Source organism: Diorhabda sublineata, chromosome 6, assembly GCF_026230105.1.
Source record: "Diorhabda sublineata isolate icDioSubl1.1 chromosome 6, icDioSubl1.1, whole genome shotgun sequence".
NCBI classification, from domain to species: Eukaryota; Metazoa; Arthropoda; class Insecta; order Coleoptera; family Chrysomelidae; genus Diorhabda; species Diorhabda sublineata.
This window is the reverse complement of record NC_079479.1, coordinates 1,334,127-1,359,459: the sequence shown is the minus strand read 5'-3', so window position 1 is coordinate 1,359,459 and position 25,333 is coordinate 1,334,127. Positions and strand designations below refer to the sequence as shown.

The window sequence follows — 25,333 nt, the reverse complement described above, 5'->3', positions numbered from 1 at the left end:
TTTACCATAGAACTCTTCTTTGAGGTTCATACCATTGATCTGCGTTCAATTGCCACAGAACTGAATGTTCAGCGCTCGAAGCGCGTTCGTTTTGTTCATTTGTTGTTCTGTGGTTTATTTTTTCCAATTAACGTTTTTAAAAATGACGGATAAAAGGTTAAGGGGTGTGCAAACCCTTAGGAAACTTTTCAACAAGAATTTATCGATGATATAGAATAATCAATCACGAATCAACCTTTTAATAATGACTAGACTTTGAATAAATTACGTTTTAGGTTAGGTTATTAGTATTTTTGTACCATAGAACTCTTCTTTGAGGTTCATACCATCGATCTGCGTTCAATTGCCACAGAACTGAATGTTCAGCGCTCGAAGCGCGTTCGTTTTGTTCATTTGTTGTTCTGTGGTTTATTTTTTCCAATTAACGTTTTTAAAAATGACGGATAAAAGGTTAAGGGGTGTGGAAATCCTTTGGAAACTTTTCAACAAGATTTTATCGATGATATAGAATAATGAATCACGAATCAACCTTTTAACAATGACTAGACTTTGAATAAATTACGTTTTAGGTTAGGTTATTAGTATTTTTGTACCATAGAACTCTTCTTTGAGGTTCATACCATCGATCTGCGTTCGATTGCCACAGAACTGAATGTTCTGCGCTCGAAGCGCGTTCGTTTTGTTCATTTGTTGTTCTGTGATTTATTTTTCCAATTAACGTTTTTAAAAATGACGGATGAAAGGTTAAGGGGTGTGGAAATCCTTTGGAAACTTTTCAACAAGATTTTATCGATGATATAGAATAATGAATCACGAATCAACCTTTTAACAATGACTAGACTTTGAATAAATTACGTTTTAGGTTAGGTTATTAGTATTTTTGTACCATAGAACTCTTCTTTGAGGTTCATACCATCGATCTGCGTTCGATTGCCACAGAACTGAATGTTCTGCGCTCGAAGCGCGTTCGTTTTGTTCATTTGTTGTTCTGTGATTTATTTTTCCAATTAACGTTTTTAAAAATGACGGATGAAAGGTTAAGGGGTGTGGAAATCCTTTGGAAACTTTTCAACAAGATTTTATCGATGATATAGAATAATGAATCACGAATCAACCTTTTAACAATGACTAGACTTTGAATAAATTACGTTTTAGGTTAGGTTATTAGTATTTTTGTACCATAGAACTCTTCTTTGAGGTTCATACCATCGATCTGCGTTCGATTGCCACAGAACTGAATGTTCTGCGCTCGATGCGCGTTCGTTTTGTTCATTTGTTGTTCTGTGATTTATTTTTCCAATTAACGTTTTCAAAAATGACGAATAAAAGGTTAAGGGGGTGTGGAAATCCTTTGGAAACTTTTCAACAAGATTTTATCGATGATATAGAATAGGTCTTTTCGGATATAAAAGTTTGTCGCCGTAATCCAAAAATCTACAACCCTAACTTTTGTCATATTTATAACGTTTCGCCGCGGGGTTGCATATAGGGCGTAAAATGGAATTTACGAGATCAACGACACTTGAATAGTTTGCGCGAGGTTTTAATGAATTCTTAAAAAATCCTAATTTCCATATTCGAAACTACAATTTCGCGTCTATTCCGTTGAAAATCTGCTTTCCACTGTTGAAAATCCATGACGTTTAGCCGACAAGTGAGATGGAGCGTTTTGTTTGAACGTAGTTCGGAAATCACCGAAAGTTAAACACCATCATAGTCTTTGCAAATAATCCTGGACAAACGTCAGGACTGAATCTGGAAGGACGAATTGACATTAGGACGCTATCAGTTAATGCCCACCGCTCTAAATTGTTGTCCTTTCTCAAATAGGATATTGAGTGATTTATTTTCACTATATTCGAGAAGATTCGTTGTTTAATCGTCCAAACACGAACATAATATACGAGGAATGCTCATAAAAAAATTTCAAGTCTCACAATCAAACTCCAAACTATTTAGAAACTTTCTAGACTCAAAATTTTTACCGAGTAACTTGAAATAAACATTTATATCACTAGAATTCTTAATTATCTATAAATCGCTTCAACTTTTAGTAAAAAAACAATTCTGTGGTTAATATTATACCGATTTGTTTACAGTAACGTCAAAAAATTATCTCCGTTAATGCCCAAAACAATCGCTGACGAAATCCTGATAGAAAAACTTGAAATTAACAAATTATGTAATCCAGAACAAAAATCAAAAAGGAATAAACGCTGGGAGGATCGATATACAGTCTAAAACATCCTAGGGGCATTGTTAACAAGGAACTTGTCTCCCCCGACCAGAGAGTGAAGTTTTTACGTTGAAACATCACGACACTCAATCACCACGACAGATATTTACCCGATTTAGTACCTTGTGACTATCTTCGATGCTATAAAGCGTAATTGCGTTATTTTTTTACGTATCTTTCGAAAAAACCTCGTATATCACCTCGAGGATTTATTTCGGACGAAAAAAAAACATTTGTCTTGTTTTAAGAAAAGGTGTATATCAAAAAAATGTATTGGAAATTATATTTTCAACGCCGTTTTTATCAGAGTATTCAAAAGCTGGTGTTTCCTCGTACAGGGAAATGTATGAGGAAAATTCATAGATGTTGGTATAACAAAACACTCTAAACAAGAACGTAGCACCATCTGGCGTACATTTACGTTTCCCATTAATTTTGAATTTACTCCGGACCAAGCGCGACTAGATCATAACATTGCACATACACCGATGAGGATCTAATTAGAAAAGGTTGAAAAAACGGGGTTGTCAGATCTATTGGAGATGATAATGAATCTAATTGGATTTGTTCAAACTAAGCTGCGATGGATTCTCTATGTTATATAAATAAATTGCGAAATGTGTTTGGGGAACTGAAATTTTTTTAATAATTGGACGGAAAAACAATCATCAATCAAACTTGATTTAAATTGTTTGCTATTTTTTCTAATACATATCCGCGACGCCTCGTAAATCACAGAAAGGTACGAAAATGTCTAAGGGCGACAAGTAAACGCGTCGTTATGCCTCACGGTAGCAAATGTCTACCCCATTTTTCATGCATACGTTCTTTGTCGTCGTTAGTATGTACACAAAACACCGGTGAAGCATGATGGGTTTCGGAAGCGATATTATACGGAATGTTTTAAAAGAAAGTTCGCATTCAATTCGTGCAATCTAGGATCGATGTCATCATCGTCGTTTTCGTAGTTAAATGTAACTAACTTACCGGGGATGTTGGCGATGACAACCTATTTATAGTCCCGATTTGTTACCACGCGATTATTTTTATTTGTACCTGCTTATATATTGAAAAAAATTGATGATTTCCATTCCGAGGCCGTTCAGGCGTTCTACCTAACCGATTTGCTTAATTTTTTTTTTCAATGAAAGGTATTGATGCACAGATCAGCCATCAACCATCGGATTTCATGTAATTTTCACCATTCTCAAGTTATACTCAAATGCGATTTCACCCTGTACATTACTTATGGGAGTTTTCCGCATACGCACGTTCTATACTCAATATCTCAGGTTCTATTCAAGATAGAGACTTCGTTTTGATTTAAGAACACTCGATGAAATATCTTCTTTCTTTTGAGTTTTTGACCATTTAAATCGGTTGAGTTGGAGAGGAGCTAGGGGCGAACATTCAATGTGGAGTTATGGATTTTTGTAGGTTTTTGGCAATTTTTCTACATTCAAAGATCTATATCTCAGGTTCTAATATAGCTACAGAGTTCGTTTTGGTTTAAGAACACTCGCTGAAACATCCTCTTTCTTTTGAGTTTTTAAACACTTAAATCGGTCGAGTTGGAGAGGAGCTAGGCGCGGACATCAATGTGGAGTTATGGATTTTTGTAGGTTTTTGACAATTTTTCTACATTCAAAGATCTATATCTCAGGTTCTAATATAGCTACAGAGTTTGTTTTGGTTTAAGATCACTCGCTGAAATACCTTCTTTCTTTTGAGTTTTTGACCATTTGAATCGGTCGAGTTCGAGAGGAGCTAGACGCGGACTTTCAATGTGGAGTTATGGGTTTTTGTAGGTTTTTGGCGATTTTTCTACATTCAAAGATCTATATCTCAGGTTCCAATATAGATACAGAGTTCGTTTTGGTTTAAGAACACTCGCTGAAACACCTTCTTTCTTTTGAGTTTTTGAACACTCAATTGGGTTGAGTTGGAGAGGAGCTAGGGGCGGACATTCAATGTGGAATTATGGATTTTTGTAGGTTTTTGGCAATTTTTCTACATTCAAAGATCTATATCTCAGGTTCCAATATAGATACAGAGTTCGTTTTGGTTTAAGAACACTCACTGAAATATCCTCTTTCTTTTGAGTTTTTGAACACTTAAATCGGTTGAGTTGGAGAGGAGCTAGGCGCGGACATTCAATGTGGAATTATGGATTTTTGTAGGTTTTTGGCAATTTTTCTACATTCAAAGATCTATATCTCAGGTTCCAATATAGATACAGAGTTCGTTTTGGTTTAAGAACACTCACTGAAATATCCTCTTTCTTTTGAGTTTTTGACCATTTGAATCGGTCGAGTTCGAGAGGAGCTAGACGCGGACTTTCAATGTGGAGTTATGGGTTTTTGTAGGTTTTTGGCGATTTTTCTACATTCAAAGATCTATATCTCAGGTTCCAATATAGATACAGAGTTCGTTTTGGTTTAAGAACACTCGCTGAAACACCTTCTTTCTTTTGAGTTTTTGAACACTCAATTGGGTTGAGTTGGAGAGGAGCTAGGGGCGGACATTCAATGTGGAATTATGGATTTTTGTAGGTTTTTGGCAATTTTTCTACATTCAAAGATCTATATCTCAGGTTCCAATATAGATACAGAGTTCGTTTTGGTTTAAGAACACTCACTGAAATATCCTCTTTCTTTTGAGTTTTTGAACACTTAAATCGGTTGAGTTGGAGAGGAGCTAGGCGCGGACATTCAATGTGGAATTATGGATTTTTGTAGGTTTTTGGCAATTTTTCTACATTCAAAGATCTATATCTCAGGTTCCAATATAGATACAGAGTTCGTTTTGGTTTAAGAACACTCACTGAAATATCCTCTTTCTTTTGAGTTTTTGAACACTTAAATCGGTTGAGTTGGAGAGGAGCTAGGCGCGGACATTCAATGTGGAATTATGGATTTTTGTAGGTTTTTGGCAATTTTTCTACATTCAAAGATCTATATCTCAGGTTCCAATATAGATACAGAGTTCGTTTTGGTTTAAGAACACTCGCTGAAACACCTTCTTTCTTTTGAGTTTTTGAACACTCAATTGGGTTGAGTTGGAGAGGAGCTAGGGGCGGACATTCAATGTGGAATTATGGATTTTTGTAGGTTTTTGGCAATTTTTCTACATTCAAAGATCTATATCTCAGGTTCCAATATAGATACAGAGTTCGTTTTGGTTTAAGAACACTCGCTGAAACACCTTCTTTCTTTTGAGTTTTTGAACACTCAATTGGGTTGAGTTGGAGAGGAGCTAGGGGCGGACATTCAATGTGGAATTATGGATTTTTGTAGGTTTTTGGCAATTTTTCTACATTCAAAGATCTATATCTCAGGTTCCAATATAGATACAGAGTTCGTTTTGATTTAAAAACACTCGCTGAAGCAACCTCTTTCTTTTGAGTTTTTGACCATTTAAATCGGTTGAGTTGGAGAGGAGCTAGGCGCGGATGTTCAATGTGGAGTTATGGATTTTTGTAGGTTTTTGGCGATTTTTCTACATTCAAAGATCTATATCTCAGGTTCTAATATAGCTACAGAGTTCGTTTTGGTTTAAAAACACTCGCTGAAATACCTTCTTTCTTTTGAGTTTTTGACCATTTAAATCGGTTGAGTTGGAGAGGAGCTAGGCGCGGATGTTCAATGTGGAGTTATGGATTTTTGTAGGTTTTTGGCAATTTTTCTACATTCAAAGATCTATATCTCAGGTTCTAATATAGCTACAGAGTTCGTTTTGGTTTAAAAACACTCGCTGAAATACCTTCTTTCTTTTGAGTTTTTGACCATTTAAATCGGTTGAGTTGGAGAGGAGCTAGGCGCGGATGTTCAATGTGGAGTTATGGATTTTTGTAGGTTTTTGGCAATTTTTCTACATTCAAAGATCTATATCTCAGGTTCTAATATAGCTACAGAGTTCGTTTTGATTTAAAAACACTCGCTGAAGCAACCTCTTTCTTTTGAGTTTTTGACCATTTAAATCGGTTGAGTTGGAGAGGAGCTAGGCGCGGATGTTCAATGTGGAGTTATGGATTTTTGTAGGTTTTTGGCGATTTTTCTACATTCAAAGATCTATATCTCAGGTTCTAATATAGCTACAGAGTTCGTTTTGGTTTAAAAACACTCGCTGAAATACCTTCTTTCTTTTGAGTTTTTGACCATTTAAATCGGTTGAGTTGGAGAGGAGCTAGGCGCGGATGTTCAATGTGGAGTTATGGATTTTTGTAGGTTTTTGGCAATTTTTCTACATTCAAAGATCTATATCTCAGGTTCCAATATAGATACAGAATTCGTTTTGGTTTAAGAACACTCGCTGAAACACCTTCTTTCTTTTGAGTTTTTGAACACTCAATTGGGTTGAGTTGGAGAGGAGCTAGGGGCGGACATTCAATGTGGAATTATGGATTTTTTTAAGTTTTTGACAATTTTTCTACATTCAAAGATCTATATCTCAGGTTCTAATATAGCTACAGAGTGCATCATCTTGAAACGGTGTGGAATCGATCTCGAACACACTTGGATTTGATTTTTCTCGCTCAAACGATTCTAAATATCGAGGTTTTTTGCAAAAATAATAAGTTTTTAGTACAAAAAACTCGTGATACAAAATCATCATAACGAATATAAAACAACAAAATTTATATTTACAGGAGAAATATTTTTTTCCCTCGTCGTTTTCTCTTTATATCTCCAATCTTAAATATTAAGACTATTTATAAGGAGACGCAAGATAAATCAGATCATTACGGGGATTCTGGAAAGTGTCATATTGTGGGACGTTGAAAGATTTCTTTAGAATTTTCCCGCGGATCCCTCTCCGAGTCGGGAGACTTTGAAAAGTTGCGTGTTTTATTAAAAATGAGATCGTTGGATCGCCGTGTATATAAAACGAGAATCATTTTTACCTAAGTTGTGATATAAAACCTGTACGTAATTAGTAGGTTGAAATAATATTTGCTAGAGATAAGATAAACTTGTTGCCTGCTTCGGCTACGAAACGATAAAAGCGCGTGCCAGTGCCGTAGACAAACAAATATTTATATTCTACATTGACCCCGATGTCCTAGTATCCATCAATCACACGGTTTATCGCATAACGATATCAAATTATCAAAATAGATTCAAAAAATCGGTTCCGAATATCATATCGCAAACATTTTTTGTTAATAAAATGTTTGTTTTAGAATAAAAATACTGCTACGCCGCTGTATTTGCTAAAACTAATATGATAACACGTTAATAAGTAAACATGTAACAAATCTAATATGAGTAATCTTGTATGTAAACAACGGGAAACAAATTTTTAGTAGATATTAATAATCCTAGTTGAAAAGTGAGGTTATATAAAAAATTGTGAACGAATTGTATTTGTATTTTTGTATAAAGCGACGGCGCCGTTGAAGATCGTTTCCATTGTCGCGGTTTCTCAAGATCTTCTTCGAGATCCATTTGTTTGTTCAAATTAAGTTTGTTTGTTGAAAATTAACCTGAAATGAGCTCCAGCTTAGCTGCGGTTCTGCCACTAGGCACTTTTCGAAATAAATACCAGCGTTTCTTCGAGTGAAATAATAGTTATATAACAACGGGTTTTGTCACTTGTTGATTATACATATATATTTTCGAAAAGGACAAAAATTCTATAAATAAAGTTTAGAAACAAAGTTTAAAAAGTTAAAGACAGAGTTCGAATTAAAAATTTAGAAACAAAATTAAAAGAGAAAGTTTAAAGACGAAACTCTAAGACAAAATTCAAAGAAAATGTTTGAAGACAAAGTTTAGAAAAAAAGTTTAAAGACGGAGTTTAAAAATAAAAACAAAGTTTAAAAAGGAAGTTCATAATCAAAGTTTGAAGATAAAGTTTAAAGGAAAAATTTGGAGATAAAAGTTCAAATAGAAAAGTTGGAGACAGAGATAAAGGACAAAGTTTAGAGACAAAATTTGAAAATAAAGATTAATGAGAAAGTTTAAAAACAGAGTCCGGAAAGAAAGTTTAAAGAAAAAGTTTAGAAACAGGGTTTGAAAACAAAGTTTGTAGACAAACAAAATTTGAAAATAAAGTTTAAAGACAAAATTTTAAGACTAAATTTAAGGATAAAGTTGAAAGAAAAAGTTTGAAGACTAAATTTAAAGACAAAATTAAAAACAGAGTGTAGGAACAAAGTTTAGAAACAAGGTTTGAAGACAAAGTTAGATACCAAATTTTTAAAGAAAGTTTAAAGACAAATTTTAAAGGAAAAGTTTGGAGAAAGAGTTTAGAACGAAATCTAGAGAATAAAATTGAAGATAAACTTCAAAGAGAAAATTTAGAGACAAAGTTTAAAGAAAATGCTTGAAGACTAAATTTGATAATGAAGTTAAAAAAAAAGGTTCGAAAACTAAATTTAAAGACAAAGTTTCAAGAAAAAATTGAGAAACAAAGTTTAAAGAGAAATTTAAGAAAAAAAGTTCGAAGACAGAGTTTAAAAACAAAAACAAAGTATGAAAATAAAGTTCAAAGGCAAAATTTGGAGACAAAGTTAAAGAACAAAGTTTAAAGACAAAATTTGATGATAAAGTGGAAAAAAAATGTTCGAAAACTAAACTTAAAGACAAAGTTTGATGAAAAAGTTAGAAAACAAAGTTTAAAGAGGAAATTTATAAACAACGTTTAAGATGGAGTTCAAAAACAAAAACAAAGTTTGGAAATAAAGTTTAAATAGTTGAAGACAAAGTTTAAACACAAAACTCTAATACAAAGTTCAAAGAAAATGTTTGAAGACCAAATTTGGAGACAAAGTTTGAACAGAAAATTAAAAAAACAAAGTTTGAAGACAAAGTTTAAAGGCAAAATTTTCAGATAAAGCTAAAGAAAACGTTTGAAGATTAAATTTGAAAACAAAGTTTAAAGAGAAAGTTTAAAAACAAAAACAAAGTTTAAAAATAAAATTTAAAAAGTTGAAGACAAAGTTTAAAGGCAAAATTTTCAGACCAAAGTTTAAAAAGGAAGTTCATAATCAAAGTTTGCAGATAAAGTTTAAATGAAAAACTTGAAGATGAAATTAAAGGACAAAGTTTAAAAACAAAGTTCAAAAGACAAAATTTGGAGACAAAGTTAAAAGAGAAAGTTTAGAGACAAAATTTAAAGACAAAGCTTAAAAACGAAATTTAGAGACAAAATTTGAAGATAAAGTTGAAAGAAAATATTCGAAGACCAAATTTGGAGACAAAGTTTGAAGAGAAAATTAAAAAACAAAGTTTGAAGACAAAGTTTAAAGGCAAAATTTGGAGATGAAATTAAAGGACAAAGTTTAAAAACAAAGTTCAAAAGACAAAATTTGGAGACAAAGTTAAAAGAGAAAGTTTAGAGACAAAATTTAAAGACAAAGCTTAAAAACGAAATTTAGAGACAAAATTTGAAGATAAAGTTGAAAGAAAATATTCGAAGACCAAATTTGGAGACAAAGTTTGAAGAGAAAATTAAAAAACAAAGTTTGAAGACAAAGTTTAAAGGCAAAATTTTCAGATAAAGCTAAAGAAAACGTTTGAAGATTAAATTTGAAAACAAAGTTTAAAGAGAAAGTTTAAAAACAAAAACAAAGTTTAAAAATAAAATTTAAAAAGTTGAAGACAAAGTTTAAAGGCAAAATTTTCAGACCAAAGTTTAAAAAGGAAGTTCATAATCAAAGTTTGCAGATAAAGTTTAAATGAAAAACTTGAAGATGAAATTAAAGGACAAAGTTTAAAAACAAAGTTCAAAAGACAAAATTTGGAGACAAAGTTAAAAGAGAAAGTTTAGAGACAAAATTTAAAGACAAAGCTTAAAAACGAAATTTAGAGACAAAATTTGAAGATAAAGTTGAAAGAAAATATTCGAAGACCAAATTTGGAGACAAAGTTTGAAGAGAAAATTAAAAAACAAAGTTTGAAGACAAAGTTTAAAGGCAAAATTTTCAGATAAAGCTAAAGAAAACGTTTGAAGATTAAATTTGAAAACAAAGTTTAAAGAGAAAGTTTAAAAACAAAAACAAAGTTTAAAAATAAAATTTAAAAAGTTGAAGACAAAGTTTAAAGGCAAAATTTTCAGACCAAAGTTTAAAAAGGAAGTTCATAATCAAAGTTTGCAGATAAAGTTTAAATGAAAAACTTGAAGATGAAATTAAAGGACAAAGTTTAAAAACCAAGTTCAAAAGACAAAATTTGGAGACAAAGTTAAAAGAGAAAGTTTAGAGACAAAATTTAAAAATAAAGATTAAAGAGAAAGTTTAAAAACAGAGTCCGGAAACAAAGTTTAAAGAAAAAGTTTAGAAACGGGGTTTGAAAACAAAGTTTGTAGACAAACAAAATTTGAAAATAAAGTTTAAAGACAAAATTTTAAGACTAAATTTAAGGATAAAGTTGAAAGAAAAAGTTTGAAGACTAAATTTAAAGACAAAATTAAAAACAGAGTGTAGGAACAAAGTTTAGAAACAAGGTTTGAAGACAAAGTTAGATACCAAATTTTTAAAGAAAGTTTAAAGACAAATTTTAAAGGAAAAGTTTGGAGAAAGAGTTTAGAACGAAATCTAGAGAATAAAATAAAAAATAAACTTCAAAGAGAAAATTTAGAGACAAAGTTTAAAGAAAATGCTTGAAGACTAAATTTGATAATGAAGTTAAAAAAAAAGGTTCGAAAACTAAATTTAAAGACAAAGTTTCAAGAAAAAATTGAGAAACAAAGTTTAAAGAGAAATTTAAGAAAAAAAGTTCGAAGACAGAGTTTAAAAACAAAAACAAAGTATGAAAATAAAGTTCAAAGGCAAAATTTGGAGACAAAGTTAAAGAACAAAGTTTAAAGACAAAATTTGATGATAAAGTGGAAAAAAAATGTTCGAAAACTAAACTTAAAGACAAAGTTTGATGAAAAAGTTAGAAAACAAAGTTTAAAGAGGAAATTTATAAACAACGTTTAAGATGGAGTTCAAAAACAAAAACAAAGTTTGGAAATAAAGTTTAAATAGTTGAAGACAAAGTTTAAACACAAAACTCTAATACAAAGTTCAAAGAAAATGTTTGAAGACCAAATTTGGAGACAAAGTTTGAAGAGAAAATTAAAAAAACAAAGTTTAAAGGCAAAATTTGAGGAAAAACTTAAAAGAGAAAATTTAGAGACAATATTTGAAGACAAAGTTTGAAAACAAAGTTTAAAGGCAAAATTTTTAGACAAAGCTAAAGAAGACGTTTTAAGATTAAATTTGAGGACAAAGTTTGAACAAAAAGTTTAAAAACAAAAACAAAGTTTAAAAATAAAATTTAAAAAGTTGAAGACAAAGTTTAAAGGCAAAATTTTCAGACCAAAGTTTAAAAAGGAAGTTCATAATCAAAGTTTGCAGATAAAGTTTAAATGAAAAACTTGAAGATGAAATTAAAGGACAAAGTTTAAAAACAAGGTTTGAAGACAAAGTTTTTAGACAAAGTTTTTAGACAAAGTTTTTAGACACAGTTCAAAAACAAAGTTTGAAAATAAAGTTTAAAGACTAAATTTGATAATGAAGTTGAAAAAAAAATGTTCGAATACTAAATTTAAAGACAAAATTTGAAGAGAAAATTGAAAAACAAAGTTTAAATAGAAAGTTTAGAGTGAAAGTTCGAAGACAGAGTTTAAAAACAAATAAAAAGTTTGAAAATAAAGTTTAAAGGACAAAATTTGAAGATAAAGTTCAAATAAAAAAGTTGGAGACAGAGATAAAGGACAAAGTTTAGAGACAAAATTTGAAAATAAAGATTAATGAGAAAGTTTAAAAACAGAGTCCGGAAAGAAAGTTTAAAGAAAAAGTTTAGAAACAGGGTTTGAAAACAAAGTTTGTAGACAAAGTTCAAAAACAAAGTCTGAAAATTAAGTTTAAAGACAAAATTTGAAGACAAAGCTTAAAAACGAAATTTAGAGACAAAATTTAGGGATAAAGTTGAAAGACAAAGTTTGAAGAGAAAGTTTAAAGAGTAAGTTTTTAACATACAGTTCGGAAACAAAGTCTAAAGGAAAAGTTTAGAGACAAGATTTGAAGACTAAATTTGTAGACAAAGTTTAAAAACAAATTTTAAAGGCAAAATTTGGAGAAAAAGTTTAGAACCAAAATATAGAGAATAAATTTGAAAATAAAGTTGGAGACAGAGATAAAGGAAAAAGTTAAAAGACGAAAGAAAAAAAAGAATGTTGGTAGACAAAGCTCAAATACAATATTTGAAGACAAAATTTAATGAAAAAGTTCAAAAATAAAATTTAATAAGACAAAATTTGAAGACAAAGTTCAAAGACAAAATTCGAACACAATTTTTTTTGTATATCCACCCAAATGAACAGACACATCATTTTTTCTTCACCGTACATGAATAACTTTATATCTCGGGGATTAGCAAGGGTTTATTTTTTATATAATAAATAACCTTTCCGCCCGTGTACGTGTGAACGAGCCATTCGCCCTCCTTTCCTACATAAACGAAAATTAAAAAACTTTGATTACGAAAATTCAATGTTCACATACATATACCAAAAGGAAATTTCCAGTTTTCCATCAGCAATATATTGTTAGCCAGCAAAGCACACACACGTAAGATAACCTCTCTAAACAAATAATTAAGCAGAACCTTTTCTACCGGAGTTAATATTTGGAAAACAATTCAGTCAGTCGGTCGGCCGGCCGGCGCTGCAAATCTGATTTTAACCCGGAGCTACACGGAACCGGGACAGCTCGACTTCCCGGGAAGCGAAAAAGGGTTTTTACCATTCTCAGATAAAACACATTCGAATAATTACAACAAACATTGCGGTTATAAATAATAAGTCGATTTGTTCGCCGTAGTACAATTGCTTACTGAAATCCATTTTGAAATTTTAATAATGTCGAATTTATGTCGAAACGTCTTGCGAAGTCTATTTCGATATCAAAACATTTACAACCAAGATCAAAGGACGTAATCTTGGTGTAAATTCACCCCTTTAAATCCGGCAACACCGCAACTTTCGCTTCACTTAATAAATGCAACCCCGGACTAACTAACTACTCCCACTGTAGTCCGGTATTCCCCCGGGGTTTATACCTCAATCTATATGTTTAATGGTACAACTTCACTTTCTCCGGATTTTCCGATATGGAGTTTTTTTTTCCATATACGAGGGGCGATGGACGAATAAACTCATTAAAAATTGAAAAATCTTTCTTGGTAGTTTAAAAACTAGAAACATCGATAAAAAATTTTTAATTTTCAATATCACTATTCGAAATTTCAAAATTTCAAAATATGAATACGTCTTTTACGGATTAGGTTTTGAAAAATCGTTTTTAAATATTAATCTGTGTTAATCAGACGAATAGTGTTGTGGTGGAATATTTAGGCCGGCGTTCAAGTCCGCACTTCATGGTACCACATAAGAGGAAATTGAGTAGGAGGTGAGCTTGCATGTCGAAGTGGTCGCGTAACGCGATCAGAAAAGGACGAAGCGAGATGAGACTCGAAAGATTCGAGCTTTATTCTAGAGATGGGAAGCTTTAAAGCTCGACCATTTTTGACTCTATCCCAGTTATTATACGTTATAACCGAGGGCTCTAATTATATTCGAAAAAAAAAAAATATTTTCGCATATTTCGCGAATTTCGTTTGTCAAATATTGGGATTATATATACAGGGGGTGTTTCGTAAGTTTTTATATATGTGAAAATTCCTACGCCTCAATTTGAGTATCCAATTTGTTGTTTTAAGGATTCGGTGGTGCGCAGCTCGAGATTTAGTCCTGTTTGGACTGGAAAATACTGAAAATAACTGAAAATAACTGTTTGGCATATATTTATGGGGTATCACACACACACACACACACACACACACACACACATCTCTATATATTATTTATTGCCTGCAAGTTATGTACAAAAGCGCACAGTTTCTATCGATACGCGCTCTCTAGATACAAGCACAAACTGTTGTTTGTCTATATCGTAACTACCGAAGTTCGATGAAGATGATTGATATTGCTCACCGAGCTTTTCGAATCCTAGTACGAACGTTCAAGGATTACGCCGATCCCGGACGAATTTCCATGTTTTAAGTTCATCGAACTCGGATTGTTCTAAAGACGACTCCATTTATTTTCGGGACGACACAATGCGATTCGGATCGGAGGAATAGAAAAAATGAAATTATAATTTGGTATTTATACTATTCGAAAAATAAATAAATAAATAAATAAAAAAGGGGGGATATACGTCGAAGTTCGGGGACAAATTTTGAAGACAAAGTTAAAAACAGAGTTTAGGAACAAAGTTTAAAGACAAAGTTTACACACAAGGTTTGAAGACAAAGTTTGTAGACAAATTTCCTAGACAAAGTTAAAGAGCAAATTTGTAGACAAAGTTTAAATAAAATGTTTTAAAACAAAGTTTAGAGACAAAATTTGAGGCCAAAGCTAAAAGACAAAGCTTAGAGACAACATTTGAAGATAAAATTTAAAGAGTAAGTTTAAAAATACAGTTCGAAAACAAAGTTTAAAGAAAAAGTTTAGAAACAAGGTTTGAACACAAAATTTGAAGACAAAGCTTAAAGACAAAATTTAGAAACAAAATTTGAAGACAAAATTTGTAGACAAAGTTCCTAGAAAAAGTTAAAGAACAAATTTGTAAACAAAGTTAGAAAACAATTTTTGGAAACAAAGTTTGCAGGCAAAATTTGAAGAAAAAGTTTAAAAACGAAGTTTGGAGACAAAATTTGAAGATAAAATTTGTAGACAAAGTTCCTAGACAAAGTTAAAGACCAAATTTGTAAACAAAGTTAGAAAACAATTTTTGGAAACAAAGTTCGCAGGCAAAATTTGAAGAAAAAGTTTAAAAACGAAGTTTGGAGACAAAATTTGAAGACAAAATTTGTAGACAAAGTTCCTAGACAAAGTTAAAGACCAAATTTGTAAACAAAGTTAGAAAACAATTTTTGGAAACAAAGTTCGCAGGCAAAATTTGAAGAAAAAGTTTAAAAACGAAGTTTGGAGACAAAATTTGAAGATAAAATTTCTATTCAAAGTTCCTAGAAAAAGTTAAAGACCAAATTTGTAAACAAAGTTAGAAAACAATTTTTGGAAACAAAGTTCGCAGGCAAAATTTGAAGAAAAAGTTTAAAAACGAAGTTTGGAGACAAAATTTGAAGACAAAATTTGTAGACAAAGTTCCTAGACAAAGTTAAAGACCAAATTTGTAAACAAAGTTAGAAAACAATTTTTGGAAACAAAGTTCGCAGGCAAAATTTGAAGAAAAAGTTTAAAAACGAAGTTTGGAGACAAAATTTGAAGACAAAATTTGTAGACAAAGTTCCTAGACAAAGTTAAAGACCAAATTTGTAAACAAAGTTAGAAAACAATTTTTGGAAACAAAGTTCGCAGGCAAAATTTGAAGAAAAAGTTTAAAAACGAAGTTTGGAGACAAAATTTGAAGATAAAATTTCTATTCAAAGTTCCTAGAAAAAGTTAAAGACCAAATTTGTAAACAAAGTTAGAAAACAATTTTTGGAAACAAAGTTCGCAGGCAAAATTTGAAGAAAAAGTTTAAAAAAGAAAGTTTAGAGACACAATTTGAAAATAAATTTCAACGACAAAAGTTGTAGACAAAGTTAAAGACCAAATTGGTAGACAAAGTTTAAAAACAATTTTTGGAAACAAAGTTTGCAGGCAAAATTTGGAGAAAAAGTTCAAAAAAGAAAGTTTGGAGACAAAATTTGAAGATAAAATTTGTAGACAAAGTTCCTAGACAAAGTTAAAAGACAAAGCTTGAAGAGAAAGTATAAAAAGAATGTTTATTTGTGAGGACAATGCGATTCTGATCAAAGGAATAGACGAATAGAAAACTGAATTTATAACTCTGGGTATTTATAATATCGAAAAAATAAATAAAAATAAAAAAAGGGAAATACGTCGAGATTCTAACGCCAGAGGGCGTTCCCGTATTCGATACACGTATCTTTAATGACCTACTATGTATTCAAAATATGTATCCGGACAGTTCATCCCGATTAAAACTCAACAGGTCCTATAGCGACGGTACAGCGCTTTTCGACGCCCGACGTCCTCGCTATTTACCCAACAGATGCTGCGTTCCGTTCAACGGCGTCGGGAAAAAAAAAATATGATTGATAAATGTACAATGTTGCTCAACCGAAATACTAACCTCGAGACTTTTATTTATCAGTTTATATATACGGGGGCTATCACTTTATAAGAGGAATATTGTTTTGTTTGTTGTATTGTTCTTTTAATAACCACCACGTTGCCTAAATCATAGTTTATAGTCTATTTTTATGGAAAACTATTTTTCGTCCAACTAGAACCCACATAGGGCTTTTTAAGCGATCCAAACACGCGGGGTATTGAATCCGGACTATAGGGGGTATGTTCTAGTATCTCCCACTCTAGTTTTGTTATTGTTGTGTGCGCAGGAGTCAACGTACAACACTCCACGTCGATTCCAGAACGCAGTACACATCTTTGCTTCGACTGACGCCTCTTGCTCCGCCATTTTAGATCCACGTTTCGTCTGTAGTGAAAAACCGTTCCAATCCACCTCGTATTGCAACAAAAACTGCGTGAATGTTTGGAGGTGTTCGTGTTCCAAAATTTTGTGTCATTCCGGTTGTCGTAGAACGCGTACCAAACCGTTGACTAATATTTGAACCGCCCTCGTATTAACCTACTATTTATAACTGACCAATTATTGGGACGAAAGCAATTTTTATTACGGTTATTTTGTTTTGGATCTGAATACGACCCTGAAAACACTTTCGATCCGCTTTCAAAAACCCAATAAGCGAATATTTGATGTCATTACTACGAGTAATGACTTCATTAACAGAATTGGAAAACTTTTAGGAAATTTGCGATCGATTTTCCACTTTGGGTATTTCAACCCGAAGACGTGCCTGATAACTTTATCTCAAAGCTTTCATTCAGTCCAAGTAAGTCGGCGGGCGGTGATTTAACCGCATCTAGTTTCTGTTTATTCGGTTCGGTATATATATTTTATTAATTATTTAAATCGATCGGGATTCAATTTAATTGTGAAATATTTTGTTGGAAATCGCTATAATGCTAATACGTTCCTGTACATTTGTGTATCTATCTTTGTCTGTCTCTCAATCATCGATGAATACTCCATTTGGAGGAAATTCGCCCATCTCGGAGTTGATACAAACGTCTGAATGTATAAAATTGAGAATTCGTTGCTCATTTCTATAATATTTGATTCAAATACCGATCCAATATAGATAAATTAATAAATTATATATTTATCTATGGTTTCTCGATAAAAAAGAAGACGAATAATTTGAAATAATTGTAGATAACGTTTTAGAAAGTTAAATAATTGTCGCAAATTAAAAGTTGTGGCTATTAAACAACGAAATTGATTATAAAAAATATTTTTTTATTACCCAACGTACTTTGGACACACTATCTAGTGCATAAAACTTACTTTTACGCAATACTTAGCGAAAAAAAAACGTATTATTAAGGTCTCTATAATGTACTGGTTAGAATACGAGGCTCCCATGCGAGAGGTCCCAGGTTCAAGTCGTGCTGATACAATTTTTCATTTTTCTATCCATTTTATTATAAAATTGAACTTAATTAAAACGATTTTTTTGTAAAACAAAACAAATTTAATAAGAAGAAACCTAAAATTGTAATTCCATGAACTCTATGGAACTAAAACATGAATTTTTAATGAGAGAAATGTTGTGTATGATAAACCAACAATAGAGGACGTACAGCATTCAAAAACCACACCCAAATCAAATATCCACGATACGGAAAGTTAGTTCAAACATGGTTCCATATCTACCTGGTTCAACTCGTCATTTTAGCTCTATAAAGTTTTTCCGGCGATGTCAATAAGTTCGATATCGTTTTTATAATAAGAATCTTCAAGTTGGGAACTGAATCCGGCGAATAGGGTGTATAATTCATTCATTTGGACCATTGCAATAACGGACGTGTTAGCTGGTGTCTGGTCTTTGTGAAACAATACTTTTTCTTAACCAAATGTGACCGTTTTTGCTTGTTACCGCTGTTTAAACGTTGCAATAATACTCGATGTTGATTGTCAATGGAAATTATCCCAAAAAAACCGACGCTGGGACCTAGTTTGCAGCCGGAACGGTCTTTGCCTTCATTTTGCTCCATTGTGAGCATCCATCTTGCACACAGCTTTCCCACGTCCAAATTTTCAGTTAAAATACGATGTACTGCACTTTTTGGAATGTCTATTACGTCTGCTGGCTCACGGACTTCCTGTCGACGATCTTCCAGTGGATTTTCTTCGACATTCCTGGAATCGTCTCATCCAGAGATAAAATCTAGTTCAGCTTCCATATCGGTTGGGTTAAAGGCTTTCAAATCAAATACCAAACAACGTGGCGTCTTCAAATTTATGTTGTCTACATTGGGGTATTTTCCAAGCAACTACCGCCATCTCTAGGTCAGCACCTCACGCTCTTATAATAGCGACAGTAATTTGACTGTAATCCTATGAATATGTATCATTTTTTTGATTTAATTGAGTATCTTATTTATTCGAATTTATCTCTGATGAAAGTTTCCATGTTGTTAGTTCTATTAAATGTTTGTAAAAACGATTTAAACATTTTAAATTGACAATTAACGTTATGACTGAAAATACAACCAATAAACGAACCAAATAATTTGTTCGTTGTTAGATTTATCCAACCATAAATCCGAGGTAATAATTTCGAAAAAATTATGTTCGATTATAATCCAGCGTATTTTATCATTTCGATTGTTAAAACTTGGATAATTCGAATCTGTATACAAATATCGAACAACTTTATCGATTATTTCACTTTCTCCATTCGATTCTTATCACATATTTTCCAATGTTTAGATATAATCATCACCATAATGGACACCAGGGCACCAGCAGTTGTGGTTTTCGTTTATTTTTGATTATTTCTGCAGCCTCTTTCTACGAGTTGAACAATTCTTTTTCAATAGTTCTTCTCCACGTTTGTACAAGTCTGCATCTTTGCCTTTTGTCTCTTGTAAACGCTTCTAGATTGTGAATCCTTGCAACAGAAAAGATTTTACACACTCTTAGTTTGTTAATTCGATGATTTCAAAGCGTTTTCAGTCAATTCTATTCTTTGGATACCATTTTTGGTACCTCCTTGTGTACTTTTACGAAAATCGTTTGATCCAGCGCTTTGAGGTTAAGTTTTTGCTGTGTCGTTTTTGATTTTTTCTCTTATTTATGTTCAGTCCAACAGTCCTGTCTATTTCCCGCCCTTTTCTATTTTGATTTACCGGGACAATTATCCTTCGAGCTTCGTCCAAATCCAAATTATCGCGATAGTTATTTGTCGTTGTTTCTTCCATGATATTTGTTCCACTATAATAATTTTTCCGCGTTCATTCGTCCCGTTGCATCGAACATTTTTACCAACGACGAATGAATTTATTTCCCCGATGGTAGGACGTTTTCGTCCTGTCAACGAGAACGTTTTCAATTTTCTCACTTATTTTCGCCGTCTGCGGTGATTTCGAAAATAAAAAATGTACAATTTCCATAATGGCAATCCGACACTAACGACATAAAAATCGCTTTTCCATTTTCTCGAACAAGAACAAAACACTCGAACGTTTCCGCAACCAATGGCGTCGGCAATTCGATATCGAAATAGTTTTTTAAATGTTTTCTCGTAGTATAAGAACCGCGCTAAATGCTACTACGTAAACTTGTTCAAGGATATCGCGAACCTTCATAACAATTCGAGCGAAAACTTTTGTTGTAGCGGCATCCGACATTTCGTTCAAACCTCGTACCGTTAGAATAAAAATTCGAATCCGAATTAGATGTTTGTTTATATATTAATACTTCTGTTATTTTTTCCTGTATTCGAATATGACTTTTGGTGGTAACCCTGTATTCGAAGTATCGTTTTTAGCTATTTAATACGAACAAATCAAATTCCGAAACTTGCCACGGCGGTCAACGTGTTAAATTGTATTTTTGGAGGGTCTCAAATTTAGTAATGCCAATATTTATCGTGCTAGCAAGCTTTTTGTGCTTTTTTTTTTAAAAAAAAAACTTTTTGTATTTGACGAAAAAAAAAAACGAGAATGTTTCCAGCAGGTAGCAGAATAGGTCGAATTTGAACTTTTAGTTTGCGTCGAACTTTCGATTGAAATTTCGATTTTAAAGAAAATTTTCGTGTGTGTTTTTGTTTTACAATTATGTTGGACATTCCGTTTTATTTCAGACAACATATCAAAGCCGAGCTTAAGGATGAATTGTTTAGAGAAAAATAGTAAGTAAAAAAAAAATATTTAAACAACGTAAAACAATTTTTATGCCGGTTGTACAAACTTATTCGTCATTTTTTTTAATACGCGTAAAAAGAAAAAATTTCAAAGGTTTTTAGTATTCCGTCACGTCGATCTTGTTATACAGAATGTCCCAAACAATATAATTTATTTTATTTATTTGGAAATTCCCACTTTTTCGTTCAATAAGCAAAAAACTCAGTCTGTACGGAGGAATCCTTTGTAACAATCACTTAGTTAAACGTTTCTCGATCAAATCGTGCTAAAAAGGATTCGGAAAATATAGAATTTGTCCCGAAATTTTTGACTACACCTTTGTAGCAAATAACCGCGGATTATAAAGTTTTTTTCCACCCTGTATCTATATATCCGAAGGAATCCGATATAAACAGTCGCTTAAATATATTTTTCCACGAATCGAAGTGCAGTTGTCGAAGTGTTTTATCGCCGACTGACAACACTCAGATTAAACTCAAATTTATGCGACATTCTATATAATCAAGCTTGTCTCTTCCGTCCATCTTGTTCCTTAATGGAGACCACGTGGGAAATTCAAGGCTATTGTTTCGGTTTCCGAGAAATTTCCGCAGTTATGCGGATCAATTAGCACCGACACTCGCACACGTGAGAAATTGTCACGTGTGTAAACCCGGCTTTACTAACTAGATAATTAGTCCAATCCACGTGAACCGAGCCTGGTATTTATCGGCGACACATTAAACACCTTCCCGTCAGTATAAACAAAGAAATTGCTTCACTTAACTATTTTATTCAGGATTCACTTAACTATTTTATTCAGAAACTTTTAAAAGTATATGAATCAACTTTTTTGTCGCTCCACCTCAGAGCGGTGAGAAATTATTAGGAAACTTGATGGTAATTTGTTTTTCATTAATGGAATTACGGGAGAAAGAGATATATTTTAGAGCAGGTGCTCCAAACTTAGTCCCCATACCCGAAGAAATGGATAAAATAAAAGGGGAAGTTTGCGGAGCTTCGGGGATTGTTTAAAACAAAAAAATAGATATTCCTCTACAATATAAATTAAGATTAACAACTATAGTAAATAAAGTTTATCTACCAAAAATTTTCTGATCCAGTTACTTAATCGGAATCGCTTAAAACTCGGATCCATTTTTCAAAAAGTTTTTGCTTCAATTCTCGAGCCGATTTTCCGTAAAATCGACTGTTGTGCCGATTTGTTAAAAAAAAAATTCAACTACGCAGCTTGAACCTGAACCTCGAACAAACTACCGGAGGAATCATCATCATCAAGCACTTGGAAACCTGTTTCTTCGAAATAACTGGACATTCCGAACGAGACGAATCATTTTCCACCTCGACAACGCGACTTTTCACACATCGATCCAAACAAAAACGTTTTCGAACAATCCAAACATCGAATCCAATGATTCCTTTTCATTACTGCGGATTCTACACCTGGAAAGGCAGTTGATGCGTCCGAATCACGAGTTTTGTAACTAGAGTTGGAATTTCCGGAACCAACATCAACAATCGGTTTCGATAACCAAGTTATCGTCTTCAGGGACAGTTTACCTCGAGTCTCCGAGTAGGAAACGGAACCAACGTTGGACAAAGAGCAATTTGAACACCTGGAACCAAAAATGTAATCCAAGAAGTCTTTGTAGTGGAGTGCTTTTGAAAAAGTTCCAAATTACGTAGAGGATTTGAAAGATTCATCCATTTATCTAGCCGGCTCTCCCCAATTGAAAGCTACATACGATCCAGTACAGTCTGAACGACATTGAGATAAATCCGGTCCTGAAAAACCGATAAGGAACCGTTTGAATAGAGGCAACACGTTCGTCTCAAGATCGGATTACTTGGGGAACGGAGCGGGAATAAGGGGGGAATGAGTCGCCGGTGAAAAGAGATGTAGAACATAGGTAAGGGAGATAAAGGGGGATTTCGTGGGAGGAGAGGAGCAGTAAAGGGGAATCGGTGAATGGCGGGCCGATACTCTGATATAATCGATTGCGGACCGGCCGCAACATGTCGCGTATACCAGCGCGGGGATGAACATTTTTACGTCGATAGTGTTACTAATTTCCAATTTTCAATACAAAAAGATCGAAATGGAAAGCAGCTACTCCGTTTTCTTTACCAGAAAATCAGAGCAATATGGGACAAACACGCTAGGGAATAAAACTAAGAAGGGAAGATCATGGATTTGAGCAACGTTTTGATCTATTTTAAAACAAATTTTTAAATAAAGGAGGCCCGTTTTTGTCGATTTTCTTGCGACATCGTATATATATATATATATATATATATACAACGTATCGGAGGGATACTCGTTCCACCAGAGTTAATATTTGTACTTGCAATAAAAATAATTGCGTTGTGCGCTTTTGTCAGTATTTCCGGGACCTACTGCTGTGGACAGAACCAATTAAGAGTTCGGCCGCGGCTGTATTACACACAAATGGGCCAATAAAAAAACGATAATACTTTCCTCCAGCTTCTAACATTAATTTTTCGGAAAAATATTTTATTTACACTGACGTGGCTCATTTTTAGCTATCGTTTAATGTATTATTTTGGGGGGAAAAACGTTTTTATGTTCCGGAAAGCTGGACTAGACTGTGACTAGTAAATATCCAACTATTTACTGACCTTTTCTTTACTCGACTTCACCAGCCTTCACTACACTATATCTTAACTATATTAATGGTTAAATTCTAGCTGTAGTGCAGCTCAAGTACCTTTCATCTTTCCAATCCAAAATAAAATTTTTCGAGTACAATTTCTAATAATCTCCTCGATAGATTTTTGATTTTATCGATTCATAGTGTCCAAATACCCGGTAGATTCATACTTGGAGGATCGGGAATCCAAGAAAATGCCACACAACAACTCATTACCACTTTTAACCATCTGGAAAGATCGAAATTCGGAATTTTTATCATGGAAACCATCCATGATCTACTAGATCTTTTATTTCATTAGTTTTATCTTATTTATTCCTTCCCTGCGGGATATTTAACCTCCCGAGATAGTTTTTTCTCGATAGAAAAGCTCCTGTTGAGCCTGAAGCTTTCAGGAACAATTCTAGAAGCTAGCTCCGCTTCAATTGGGTCAGGAATCCAAGAAAATGCCACACAACAACTCATTACCACTTTTAACCATCTGGAAAGATCGAAATTCGGAATTTTTATCATGGAAACCATCCATGATCTACTAGATCTTTTATTTCATTAGTTTTATCTTATTTATACCTTCCCTGCGGGATATTTAACCTCCCGAGATAGTTTTTTCTCGATAGAAAAGCTCCTGTTGAGCCTGAAGCTTTCAGGAACAATTCTAGAAGCTAGCTCCGCTTCAATTGGGTCAGGAATCCAAGAAAATGCCACACAACAACTCATTACCACTTTTAACCATCTGGAAAGATTAGGATTCGGAATTTTTATCATGGAAACCATCCATGATCTACTAGATCTTTTATTTCATTAGTTTTATCTTATTTATACCTTCCCTGCGGGATATTTAACCTCCCGAGATAGTTTTTTCTCGATAGGAAAACTCCTGTTGATCCTGAAGCTTTCAGGGACAATTCTAGAAGCTAGCTCCGCTTCGATTGGGTCAGGAATCCAAGAAAATGCCACACAACAACTCATTACCACTTTTAACCATCTGGAAAGATCGAAATTCGGAATTTTTATCATGGAAACCATCCATGATCGACTAGATCTTTTATTTCATTAGTTTTATCTTATTTATACCTTCCCTGCGGGATATTTAACCTCCCGAGATAGTTTTTTCTCGATAGAAAAGCTCCTGTTGAGCCTGAAGCTTTCAGGAACAATTCTAGAAGCTAGCTCCGCTTCGATTGGGTCAGGAATCCAAGAAAATGCCACACAACAACTCATTACCACTTTTAACCATCTGGAAAGATCGAAATTCGGAATTTTTATCATGGAAACCATCCATGATCGACTAGATCTTTTATTTCATTAGTTTTATCTTATTTATACCTTCCCTGCGGGATATTTAACCTCCCGAGATAGTTTTTTCTCGATAGAAAAGCTCCTGTTGAGCCTGAAGCTTTCAGGAACAATTCTAGAAGCTAGATCCGCTTCGATTGGGTCAGGAATCCAAGAAAATGCCACACAACAACTCATTACCACTTTTAACCATCTGGAAAGATCGAAATTCGGAATTTTTATCATGGAAACCATCCATGATCTACTAGATCTTTTATTTCATTAGTTTTATCTTATTTATTCCTTCCCTGCGGGATATTTAACCTCCCGAGATAGTTTTTTCTCGATAGAAAAGCTCCTGTTGAGCCTGAAGCTTTCAGGAACAATTCTAGAAGCTACAGCCGCTTAGATTGGGTCAGGAATCCAAGAAAATGCCACACAACAACTCATTACCACTTTTAACCATCTGGAAAGATCGAAATTCGGAATTTTTATCATGGAAACCATCCATGATCTACTAGATCTTTTATTTCATTAGTTTTATCTTATTTATACCTTCCCTGCGGGATATTTAACCTCCCGAGATAGTTTTTTCTCGATAGAAAAGCTCCTGTTGAGCCTGAAGCTTTCAGGAACAATTCTAGAAGCTAGCTCCGCTTCAATTGGGTCAGGAATCCAAGAAAATGCCACACAACAACTCATTACCACTTTTAACCATCTGGAAAGATCGAAATTCGGAATTTTTATCATGGAAACCATCCATGATCTACTAGATCTTTTATTTCATTAGTTTTATCTTATTTATACCTTCCCTGCGGGATATTTAACCTCC

At 33.2% G+C, this 25,333-nt stretch overlaps 1 protein-coding gene across 4 annotated transcripts in view; it reads left to right on the top strand.

Moving 5' to 3' along the window:
• The window catches only part of LOC130445992 (CUGBP Elav-like family member 1), a 142,071-nt gene that overhangs the window by 21,478 nt on the left and 95,260 nt on the right, over window positions 1–25,333 (top strand). For 2 of the 4 annotated variants that reach the window (XR_008910090.1, XM_056781938.1), the window contains exon 2: window positions 20,494–20,541. The exons of the other annotated variants lie outside the window; for them this stretch is intronic. Coding sequence is in view for 1 of the 2 variants with exons in the window: in XM_056781938.1 (XP_056637916.1) it covers window positions 20,494–20,541 (48 nt within the window). In the remaining variant the exon portion in view is untranslated. The remainder of the gene's footprint in view (window positions 1–20,493; window positions 20,542–25,333) is intronic. 4 annotated transcript variants of the gene reach the window in all.